Source organism: Schistocerca nitens, chromosome 2 (genome assembly GCF_023898315.1).
Source record: "Schistocerca nitens isolate TAMUIC-IGC-003100 chromosome 2, iqSchNite1.1, whole genome shotgun sequence".
Taxonomy (NCBI): Eukaryota; Metazoa; Arthropoda; class Insecta; order Orthoptera; family Acrididae; genus Schistocerca; species Schistocerca nitens.
The window spans coordinates 833,382,003-833,394,638 of NC_064615.1; the positions used below are offsets into that span (position 1 = coordinate 833,382,003).

Sequence of the window (12,636 nt, forward strand, 5' to 3'; positions counted from 1 at the left end):
CCGAATAAAAGACTTTCCTAACCAGGGATATTTTACTGACACTCCGACGTAAGATTCCTGTCACCATCACCTCCACGGTCCATGTCCTGTATCTACTCACTCATTATTTTACTCGTTCACGCTTTAGACTGAGTTCTCATTTCTTTGTTCACATTAGCAGAGTACTTGGCTGGTGGAAACTAGACATAAGAGTTTTTATTTTGTAGATGTTTATTTATGAAAAACTAAACAAGAAAAATGATAGGATAAATACATTAAACATTTAATTTCAGTTAATTTTGCCATAATTATAACTGTCAACTTTGGTGTCATAGTAATTAATTAGTTGACTTATTTTGAGTGTACATTGGTTCTTTTACACTGTAGTGAAGTGGAAACTATAATAAACTATCTGAAAAATTTAAACCATGTGATGGTCTATGATTAGAACCCTGACCTTTTCCCAAGGACAAGAGTGTGGGTTTAAGTCCAGGTCCAAAACACAGCTTAGCGCTGCAAGTACTTTGTTTTGCTCATTTTCATCTAGTTACGTCTATGTCTACATCACTACAGTGTAATTCACAACCAAGTGCTTAGCAAAGGGTTCACATAACCACTTTCAGAATACTTCTCGACTGTTCCACTCTCGAATAGCATGTGGGAAAACTGAAAACCTAAATCTTCCCATCAGAGCCCTGATTTCTCTTATTTGAATTTGATGCTCTGTCTCTCTGTATAGATGAGTCAACAAAATATTTGTGTTTCAAACGAGAAAGTTGGTGATGGATATTTTGTGAAAATCTCTCTCTATCTTACAGAGTAACATTTTGAGTTTTCATAGTACAGAAGAAAGTAATTATGTGAACAGTTCACACACTTTCACTGATCAGCCAGAACATTATTACCTCTTATCTACAATCAATATAAAACCATGCAGGCAATAGCAGCATCACCTGGTGAGGAATGACTGCCAGTCACACATGCATGGTGCATGTAGTATCAGTGAGCGTGCTGCCCCTGTGTAGAATGGGCAAGGAATGCTATCTATCTGAGTTTGGCTGAGGGCAGATTGTGATGGCTCAGAGGCTTGGCATGAGCATTTTGGAAACAGCAATACTTGTCAGGTGTTCGAGGAGTGCTGTCATTAGTGTCTTCAACACGTGGTGAAAGAGCGAAGACTGAAAAAAAATTTGATAAGTTCGATCACATATGACGGTTCTTCTCACTGTTGTCTTTGATTCCAATGGGACAGTGCATCTCAAGTTCCTGTCTGATGGTCATACATTCAATAATGAGTACTACCTGGAAGTTACGCTCCATCTGCGTGAAGCAATCTGAAGAAAACAACCAGAGTTGTGGTAAAACTGCTTGCGGAAATTGCGTCATGATAATGCATCTGCTCACACCTCAATGCTTGTTCATTATTTTTTGGCAAAAACAAAACCATTATATTGCCTCAGCAACTGTATTTGCTGGACATGACCCCCTGCAACTTCTTTCTGATCTTGAGTCTGAAGGTAACCATAAAAGGGCATTGTTTTGCCAACATTGATATGATAAAAACAGAATTACTGAAGGAGCTGAACACCATAATGAAAAGTGGGTTCCGAAAAGTGCTTCCAAGATTGGAAAAATTGCTGGCACAAGTGTATATCTGAGGAGGATTACTTTGAACAAGACAAAGTTGATGTTCCTGAATAAATAGATTCTTGAAGAGAAACAAAAAATTCCAATTCCTTTTTGTTCAAATCTCATACAAATAAAATTTTTATTTGATGTGGTATACCCAGGGTTGAATCACTAAATTGGACCCACTGAATATTTCAAGATGATGATTCCAACAAACCATAAGTTCAGCAGACAAAATATTAAGTCCCCTGCTTAAAAGAGGAGACTGCTTTTTCTGGAGTAACTGTAGATGGTGTAGAGCTGGTACAAGGTGATCATGTGACCCTCCACCACTGCCATGAGTTGTCGTTGTGAAATGTTGTGTGTCTGCCAGTTGATTGTATGACATTAGTGTAATAAGCTGGTTGATGTGGAGACATGACAGATTGGCAAAAAGGTGCAGTTGTGCTTGGACAGGCTCATGACCTCACTGTCAATGAAGTAGCTGGATTTGTTGGTGAATCAACATAGTCTCCAACATGTCTTCCACCCACAACCATGTAACATGGCATAAGAACAGTGGTCATAAAAAGATCTTTATGAATGGGGACTACTGACTGTCACACTGTCTCAGTGACAGGCACTTTTGAATCTGACAGAATTGCTGCTGTCAGTAACTCCATATCATTGTCAAGAGTTTTCCAAGTGGATGTTGGAAAGGGAGGAGAGCTGCATGCAGTGGACATTTGAAGTCAGGTATTTCACATTGTTTACAGCATTAGTTGACTGGAAGTGTTTAATATGATCTGAGAAGTTCCAATTTCGCTTCCTTTCAAATGATGCACAGCACTGAAAGCACTATGGCCCATAGAGACATTTAACCCACAATGTATGGAGGACGTGGTTCAAACCAGAGGTGGTCTTGTAATTCGATGCTATAAACAGTGTGCACTAGCCATCACAATAATGTGTGAACTGTAGTGCCTTTATATTTGTAACAGTGTATGAAAATGGGGATAAGTAATGGAAAAAATCCTCCATGCCATTTTAGTTTATTGTGAATGTGGCAGAAATGCAAAAACAAACTGTCAGATTATATACTGGAAGGTATCCTGATTGGCAGGTCATATAACAACAAAATGAAAGAATGTGTTATTGGGAGGTAATCATTACTGAAGACACCAAATGTAGAAAAAGACTGCACTTACAAAACAATGTGGGAAGGTGTTCTTACACACGGTCGTTAAATTGTCACGACAGTCTGCGTGACACTGGTGGCATCATCTGTTGAAGCATCCATCAAATACTGCACCAATATGAATTTCATTGTTGCCATAACAGCTGTTATCAGCAGTTGCATAAAGATAATTTTCAGCATCAGATCTAGTTTTGTAAATTTATTTTAATATTTGTAAAGGGTAAAAGTTTACAGCTATTCTTTAAATGAGATGTTGTTTGCTTGGGAAGCTACAACCAAAAACTATCAACATGTTAAGTTACACAATATACATCATTGGTTGACTGCAAATTCTTACTGCCCCTATAAATTGATTTTCAGTAACAGTTGACCATAATATGTGATGTGGAGTAGTCCTTGATGACATCATCACTTGATTACATTTTATTGAAAGAAGTAATAAGGAGCCCCACTTACACCAATTTCCTCAGACATTTTGGCAGCAGCTTTTGAAGAGGTGTTCATAATTGAACATCAGAAAATATTGTTTCAGCGTGATGGGTGTCTTGCACATTTCAAATTGTTTGTACTACTATTTAGATACATGTTTACCCACTCTTTTTATTCTTCTAGATATTTTCTGAATCCTGTAATTTGTCTAAAAGTAATATCCCAACCTATTTGAAGCGTTTAGAGTCACAGTGGTGTGAGTTACTAATTTATATTCCAGGCAACTGTTGATGTTGAAAGGCATGATGTTGGGAAGAATTCTGCCCACAGCTGGTAAAACTGTTGTTTATTAAAGCACGACTGGTTTCATGGCTTTAAGCCGCATCGTCAGGTGAACAGTGTTAAAAGATCAAAGGCATACCCACTGCTCCTAGTCAAAAGTTACTATTCAAGGAAAATGGGGCACTTCTTCTTTACCTCTCGCTCTCCATAACATTGGCGACATTCTCTGAATAGTAATTTTGACTAGGAGTGATGGGTATGCCTGTGATCCTTTAACATTGTTCACCTAATGATGCGGCCATGTTTTAATAAACAACAATTTTACCATCTGTGAGCAGAATTCTTCCTAACATCATACTATTTTGCCGTTTGGAAAAACTGAGGAATCGAGAGTGTTTGTTAAAATAATTTATGATATTCTATTCAGATTAACAAATAAATAAAATTTCATCAATAATTTTAACAAATGCACTAAAAACTTTAATTTTCCAAATGGAAGAACAGTGACTTAACACTGCTTATATGCTCTATTTGTTCAGTGCATAGCTGAAGGCCACCATTTTCTCCATTTGCGTGCTGTAATGTCCATGGAAGTAGCAGCATCCCCCAAGGCATAAACCAGCCCTGAAACAAAGGTGATTGATGATTCCAGAGAAATAAGGCTTTACTGTAAACTATCATGACAAAAATAAAGTTTCGTTTGTATGTTTTCATTGTCCAGTGGTTTTATGCATTTAAAATTATGTAGATCTGATTCTACATGTGTTAGTTGGTCCATAGAAAAAGTATACACAACTCACAAAGCATATTTCTTTTTCTGTGCTGTGCAATGCGACTTACAGTATGATGGAAGCCAGAGTCTTTTTAGTATCTGTTGCGACTAATGACAGGGTTTTATCCTTAATGAATTTCATTCAGTCTTCATTATCAAAAGTACAAATGCTTTGTATTGAGCCCTGTTCATGTACGTTTACACCTTTAGTCAAAGAAACAGTGTATTGCCATCTGCTTTGATGCTTGCATTTAAAAAGTCACTTTTTCACAACTGGTGACACATTGTGACTGTGAAGTAGACATGTTGAGTTATGAGTAATAAGATTGGATGTGATTTAAATCATAAAAAAAAATTGCTGGTACAAAAATTAACTTAAGATTTGCCTATAGAAATGTATATGTTGAGATTATTGTATAAATTTCAACCCATAATTTTGTGGCATTCTATTGTTCGTTGTATAGGCTGCTGGAACCCTGTTAGCATAACTCTTGTTACTTTGCGATGTGGACCCGTCTTTCACTGCAACTTATATTTTTACCACAAATTTTTATCTATGTTGCAGGTTGAACGATTAGTGGATCGAGTACAGTCTTCTACACTTCTCGAAGACAGAAGAGATGCATGTCGGGCCCTCAAGGCATTATCTCGAAAGTATCGTGTTGAAGTTGGAGCACAAGGAATGGATGCGCTTCGGCAAGTCTTAGAAATGGATCGAGCCGATGCAGAAATAGTTGGCTATGCACTGGACACTTTATGCAATATCACATCAGGTGAAAACTTTGAAGAGGAAGGTAGGTGTTATCTAAGATACACTGTGCAGTTTCATATACGTTTTCTGTCCTCTATTAATTTACTTAAGATGAAAATTTAGTACTAAATAACTGAGTCAGTGAGAAGACGATCTGGATGTAATCTTTTCATGGCTTTACAGAGGGAAGTTACTGTTGTTTCCCAGAATCATTGAAGGTAAATGATGAGACAGCATATTGCTCTATGTTACTATCTTAATATTTTGGCATTGTGGCGGAAAAAGGTGTGCAGCTTAAATTGGGTAGCTGTCTCATCTGTTGATAAATTGATCCAGTAGTCACTTCCTGTCTAATGTTAATTCAGTAAATCAATGACATGTTTTCCATGAAAATGTGAAGAAAACTCGTGCTTTGTGAATTTCTGAGCCTTTCAGTATCATCAAACACATATGAGTGCACAAAAAGAAATTGGTAATAAACAGACAGATTTTTTAAATAAACTGCTGAAAAAAATTTTATTTTTTTACCACTCTCATCAATTGCATAGCTTTTTATACGTGCGGATTTTTTCCCTCTTTGAAAACCTCTTTCTCAGTACCCCTCTGACTACAGGGAATTCCTGCACAGAGCCAGCTATCCATATAACAGAGGCGGAAGTAAACCTACATTTTGAGTGTAATTCATTAGAATTCATTGTACCTCCAATTGTAACCTGTATGATGTGGCATGTAATAGTGTTCAGTCTGTCAACATGGTTCAAAGGGTCATTTTGAGCTTAGATCATGCACACTTTGTGACTTTGTAACAAGAAAGACAGTCAGCAAACACAGTTGCCTGCTGAATTGGCATACACCACATTGTTGTCATTCGAACATTCAGCCACAATCATGAAACAGTCAACATTAAAGATCTGCATCACAGTGGTCACATCATCAGCTTATGACTGTTACCTACAAATTGTCGCTCCTAGGTATCACAGAGAGAACATCTTAGGACTGTGTGTTACCTTGTTGGAGGCAACTGATAGGTCTATGCCAAGCCAGGCAGTATGCCACCATTTCCAAACAATCATGTTGCTCTCTAGGCATCCATTATAAACAACTATGCAAACCCCCATCTCTAGCTCTGTGGCACTCAGAGAAATAAGGCAAGAGATACCTGGAGTGGAACCTGGCTGAGTTGAGTTAGGTTCACGAGGGAGTACAAGTTTCGTATGATACCTGGTGATTGTGGTGGAAAAGTGTGGAAGTTGTCAAGTACTAATACATGTAACAGACCCATGGGTACAGCAGGGAGATGAGTTAGTCAAGTTTTGTACAGAGTAATGTAATGATGTTACTATGTTGGGTACCTCTCAATACTACCAAGGGTAATTTGAAGGCTGTGTATTATTGGAACAGGAACCTTAAACCTGTTTTTTAGACCTACAGTCAACACTTCAATGATGAATATGATAACACACCAGCACACTGTGTCCACCTCATAAATACTTTCCCCCAGACAACAAGCCAAACAGCAGGAACTGACCAAATTTGATTGCCCTGCGTTATCTTCTTGTATGAAACCAACTGAACATACATGAGATATCGTGCAAGTACGATGCTGATATCCGGCAGAACACCTGACAACCCAAGATGTCATTAGATCGCCGGGAAAGCCTGAAGAGTTATATCAAAAGTCTCTACGGGGAGGAGATGTATCAGAATATCAATAAGCTGGACAAGCTTCGGCAGAAGAAAGGGAAGATGCTGAGTTCTCTCAGTTTTTTGCTGAGGTGTCGAGATGGAGAAGTGGTACCAGTATTTGCCAGAATTAAACATCACATCAACTCCAGAGCGGTGAACAAGATAAAACGCAGAGCCAGCATGGCACTGGTGAGAGAGAGGATTCGAGATGTGCGCCACAGGTTAGATGTTGCGGCCAGGGAGCTATTACACATTCATCTGTACATGGCAGCCTCCTTAACAAGAGAAGATTGGGATTGGGTAGACCGTGCCTCCTGGTCTTTAGCTGAGTGTGCTAGAAGGAATGCCTCATCTTGCCAATCTGCAAAGTTTGACCACATGAGTAAGAAAGCACAGCAGATGGAAGAGACACGCACTGTGACGAATCTGGGTGGCATACAGTTTGATGATACAACCTTAAAGGTACTCAGCAAGGGTCTCAACTTTGTTACGACCCCTAGAAACGTACCCATTTCAGGTTTCGTCAGTGCAGTAGAGCAAGTTGCAGCCACACTTCCACCTAATGTGGCAGAGGAAGTCCGCCGAGACACCTGCAGGGCCCTCACCAAGGCCAGGCCGCCGAAATCGAACATCACAACCGAGGAGAGGCTTGCACTCAAGAAACTCCGGGAAGACAACAGCATTGTGGTACTGCCAGCAGACAAAGGGAACTCTACTGTCATCTTGCAGCGGGTGGATTATGATGATAAAGTACGCCAACTTCTGGAGGACCCTGCATACAGAATTCTGGAGTGTGACTCCACAGACAAGGTGGCCAAGAAGACTAGTGCTCTCTTGAAGGAAACAGGGATGCCCGATAAGATCATCAGACAACTATGGGAAAAAGCGCCAGTGCCACCTAGACTGTATGGTCTGCCTAAAATACACAAGGAGGGCGTGCCCCTACGTCCAATTGTCAGTAATATGGGGGCACATACGTACACAACAGCCAAGTACTTGAAAGGTCTCCTGTCTCCATATGTGGGGAAATGTATTCACCACATCCGCAACTCAGAAGATTTCCTGCAACGCCTCAAGCAACTGCACATCACAGATTCGGACATCATGGTTAGTTTTGATGTGGTATCGCTGTTCACCAGGGTCCCACTGAAGGACTCACTAGAACTGATTGCAGAGAAATTTGACGGTGCTCTGTTGGACCTGTTCAGTCATACACTGACTGCCACGCATTTCCTGTACAGAAACCAATATTATGAGCAAACTGAAGGTGTAGCTATGGGCAGCCCACTGTCCCCTGTGGTTGCCAACATGTTTATGGAGAGTTTTGAGGAGAGGGCATTGGAGACAGCCACTTTTAAACCCACATGCTTCTTTAGGTATGTGGATGACACCTTCGTGATCTGGCCACATGGGATGGACAGACTCAATGAGTTTCTTGAACATCTTAACTCATGCCACCCTAATATCAAGTTCACCATGGAACTGGAGAAGAATGGCCAGCTGCCATTTCTGGATGTACTAGTCCAGAGGAAAGCAGATGGATCAATTGGCCACAGTGTGTACCGAAAACCAACACACACTGATTTATATCTGCAGGCCAGCAGCTGTCACCACCCTGCACAGAAGAATGGGGTTCTGAAGACTTTGGTCCACAGAGCACGTGCCCTGTCAGACCAAGAGAATCTACCTATAGAGATAGAACATCTCAAAACAGTTTTCTCCAAGAATGGATACACGGACAGACAAATTGAGAGGGCACTCCAACCAGCCACTATTCCACAGGTTCCTGAAGAAGACCAAGATGAAGCAAAGAAGGTGGCATATCTGCCCTATGCTGGCTCTATTTCTGCCAGAATCAGTAGGATCCTCTATAAACACAATATCAAGTGTGTTTTCTGTTCATCCAACAAGATCGGGGGACTGCTGGGGAGTGTCAAAGACGACCTGGGGTTACGAAAACCAGGGATTTACAATATACCTTGTCAATGTGGCATGCCCTACATTGGCCAGACGACAAGAACTGTGGAGATCAGGTGCAAAGAACATCAGAGGCACACTAGATTAAGACAGGTGACAGTCAGCCATTGCTGAACACTGTCTAGAACTAGATCATGCCATGAAGTATGAGGATACCAAGATTCTAGCACAAACACCCAGATTTTGGGACAGTGTTATAAGAGAATCGATAGAAATTAAAATGGCTGACGATCTTATGAACCGTGACACAGGGTACCAGCTAAGCAGAGCCTGTGATCCGGCTCTGGAATTGTTAAAGGAGCAACTACACAAACAGAAGAACCAGAGACATGGAGATGGAAAACGAGCCCCTGACGGACTACCAGGTGCACCAGACCAAAGATGGAACACCCAGAAGTGGGACTGGTGGGCACGGACCGCAGAGGGAACATCCAGAGCCGCAGCGGACGAAAAACGGAGCGGCAACGCTCCAACAGGTCGTGGTGAGCGGGCGCGGACCGCAGGGGGAACGCTTGGTACCCCAGTCCGTAGATGAAACCCCCAGGAGCGGGTTTGGTGGGCGCGGACCGCAGAGGGAACACCTAGAACCGCAGCGGATGGAAAACGGAGCAGCAACGCTCCAGCAGGTCACAGGGAATGGGCGCGGACCACAGAGGAAGCACCTGCAGCCGTTGGTGGAGGGGGAAGGCCATAGGCATATATACTGGACCAGGTCCACTCGAGGAGCAGTCTCAGGTCGCACCTGATGAAGGTTACGAGCTACGTGACCGAAATATCGTGCAAATACGACGCTGATATCCGACAGAACACCCGACAACCCAAGATGTCATACATGGGACCGTTAGAAACTTGCAGTGTGCCACTGCAGGAACCCTCCTTATACTGGAGTGGTATAGGCTTGAGCAGTAAAATCTTGGCCACCTTGATGACGGTGTCTCTAGGAGGACCCAAGCATGCTACTATGCATGAGGTGGAGCTTCATGCGGCAGGGAATGGAAGAATAACCCCCATGAAACAAAAGTGTTCTGTGAAATAAAATTAAAGCAATATAAAATATAAAAGTAGCCTGATTGTTAGTGCATATCTGTGAAATCCAAATTTTGTGCTGGGTAACATTCAGTGCTGTGTTGCTTCACAGTATTGAATGTTACCTAACACCAGATTCTGATTGCAGCATTGTGCATTTTCAAATAGGCTGCCTTTATCTTTGTTTTAATGTTTTAAAGGCTGGAATTTAAGGAAATGGGACCTGGATAAACTGAAAGAACCAGAGGTTGTAGAGAGTTTGAGAGGGAGTATTAGGGGATGATTCCCAAGAACAGGCAAAAGGAATACAAAAGAAAAATAATGGGTAGCTTTGATGAAATAGTGAAGGTAGCAGATGATCAAGTAGGTAAAAAGATGAGGCTTAGCAGAAATCCTTGGGTGACACAATAGGTACTGAATTTAAGTGATGAAAGGAGAAAATAAAAAAACTGTGGTAAATGAACCAGGCAAGAGGGAATACAAATGTCTGAAAACCAAGATTAAGAGGAAGTACAAAATGGCTTAGCAAGAATGGCTATAGATTAAATATAAGGATTTAGAACAATATATCACTAGGGGAATGATGGATGCCGCCTACAGGAAAATTAGAGAGACCTTTATTCAAAAGAGAACCATCTGTATGAATTTTGTGAGCTCAGATGGAAAACCAATCCTAAGCAACAAAGGCAAAGCTGAAAGGTGGAAGGAGTACATTGAGGGTCTATACAAGGGAGATGTACTTGAGGGAAATATTATGGAGATGGAAGAGGATGTAGATGGACAGGAGATGGGAGATATGATACTGCGTGAAGAATTTGACAGAGCACTGAAAGACCTAAGTTAATACATGGTCCTGGGAGTAGACAACATTCCATTAGAACTATTGATAGACTCGGGAGAGCCAGCAATGACAAACTCTTCCATATGGTGAACAAGATTTGTGAAGCAGGCAAAATACCCTCATGCTTCAAGAATAATATAATAATTCTATTTACAAAGAAAGCAGGTGCTGACATTTGTGAAAATTACCAAATTTACCAAATAAGCAGCAACCAGTCGCAAAATCAAGTTTTCTTTATTTACTTTTGCAAATTGATTTCAACTGATTAACAGCCATCATTGGCGCTTTCAACGAATATGTGCCCTGAGTAGTAAACTGTCTTAAGCAGAGGTCAAACATAAAGTGATTACTTTATGTTTGACCTCTGCAGAACTTGGGAACCACATGGAGCCCACCATTCATAAATTACCAAACTGTTTATTTAATAAGTTACAGTTGTGAAATACTAACGTGAATTCTTTACAGAAGAGTGGCAAAACTGGTAGAAGCTGAGCTCAGGGAAGATCAGTTTGGATTCTGGAGAAATGTTGGAACACGCGAGGCAGTACTGACCCTAAGACCTCTGACAGAAGATAGGTTTGCCTCTGCTTAACCTATCTTTATAGACTTTGTAGTCATAGAGAAAGCTTTTGACAATGTGGAGTGGAATACTCTCTTTCAAATTCTAAAGGTGGTAAGGGTAAAATGCAGGGAGCAAAGGGCTATTTACTACCTGTACAGAAATCAGACAGCAGTTATACGAGTAGAAGGGCATGAAAGAGGAAGCAGTGGTTGATCAGGGAGTGACAGGGTTCTAACCTGTCCCCAATGTTATTCAATCTGTACATTGAATAAGCAGTAATGGAAACCAAAGAAAAATTTGGAGTAGCAATTAAAGTCCCAGGAGAAGAAACTAAAACTTTGAGGCTTGCCGATGACATTGTAATTCTATCAAAGACAGCAAAAGACTTTGAAGAGCAGTTGAACATAATGGACAGTGTCTTGAAAGGAGGATATAAGATGAACTCAACAAAAGCAAAATGTGGATGATGGAAAGCAGTCAAATTAGATCAGGTGATGCTGGGGGAAGAGACACTTAAAGTAATAGATGAGTTTTGCTATTCGGGCAGTGAAATAACAGTTGATGGTCGAAGCAGAGAGGATATAAAGTATAGACTGTCAATGCCAAGAAAGTGTTACTGAAGAAGCAGAATTTGTTGACATTGAATATAGATGTAAGTGTCAGGAAGTCTTTCCTGAAAGTATTGGTATGGAATGTTGCTCTGTATGGAAGTGAAACATGGACAATAAATAGTTTAGACAAGAAGAGAATATAAGCTTTTGAAATGTGATGCTACAGAAGAATGCTGAAGATTAGATGGGAGATCATGTAACTAATAAGGAGGCACTGAATAGAATTGGGGAGAAAAGAAATTTGTGGCATAACCTGACCAGAAGAAGGGATTGGTGAGTAGGAAACATCCCGAAACAACAATGTATCACCAATTTAGTACTGAGTAGAAGCACGGGAGGTGAAAATTGTAGATGGAGACAAAGAGATAAATAAGGTAAGCAGATTCAGAGGGATGTAGATTGCAGTAGTTGCTCAGAGTGAACGCATGCACAGGAAAGAGTAGCCTGGAGGGCTGCATCAAACAAGTTTTCGGACTGAAGAGCACAATGACAACAATATTATTCCACATTAAACCAATTCTTTAGTGTCGTAAGGCTTACTCTTGCATTCCTTGTTGACTGGAGCCCACACGTGTCTGTAGATATATAGGTTGTGCAAAATTTATTTGTAGTTTCTCTATTTTATTGTCTGATAAGAAGATTTATATGTATGTTAGATTTATATGTATGTTAGAAAGTGGACATTATGCTTTATTATGGTTCATGATTTAAAATATTGTGTTACTTCTGTAGCTGATAAAATATTTTGACCACACTCAAATCATATTAATTCTGCCTGGGTGTTAGTGAAAATGGTAATGGTTATCTTAAACTCAGATTTCCATCTCTGTACCCTCAGACTGTATCGACACGTCTCTGTGGTTCACATAATACAAGTTATCCTTCTGCATTTGCTGTCCCCATTTTGCTTCCAT

At 40.6% G+C, this 12,636-nt stretch overlaps 1 protein-coding gene across 2 annotated transcripts in view; it reads left to right on the forward strand.

Moving 5' to 3' along the window:
• Window positions 1-12,636, forward strand: part of LOC126237101 (general vesicular transport factor p115) — a 232,124-nt gene that overhangs the window by 42,737 nt on the left and 176,751 nt on the right. For both annotated transcript variants that reach the window (XM_049946909.1, XM_049946910.1), the window contains exon 2: window positions 4,834-5,062. In XM_049946909.1, the coding sequence (XP_049802866.1) occupies window positions 4,834-5,062 (229 nt within the window). The remainder of the gene's footprint in view (window positions 1-4,833; window positions 5,063-12,636) is intronic.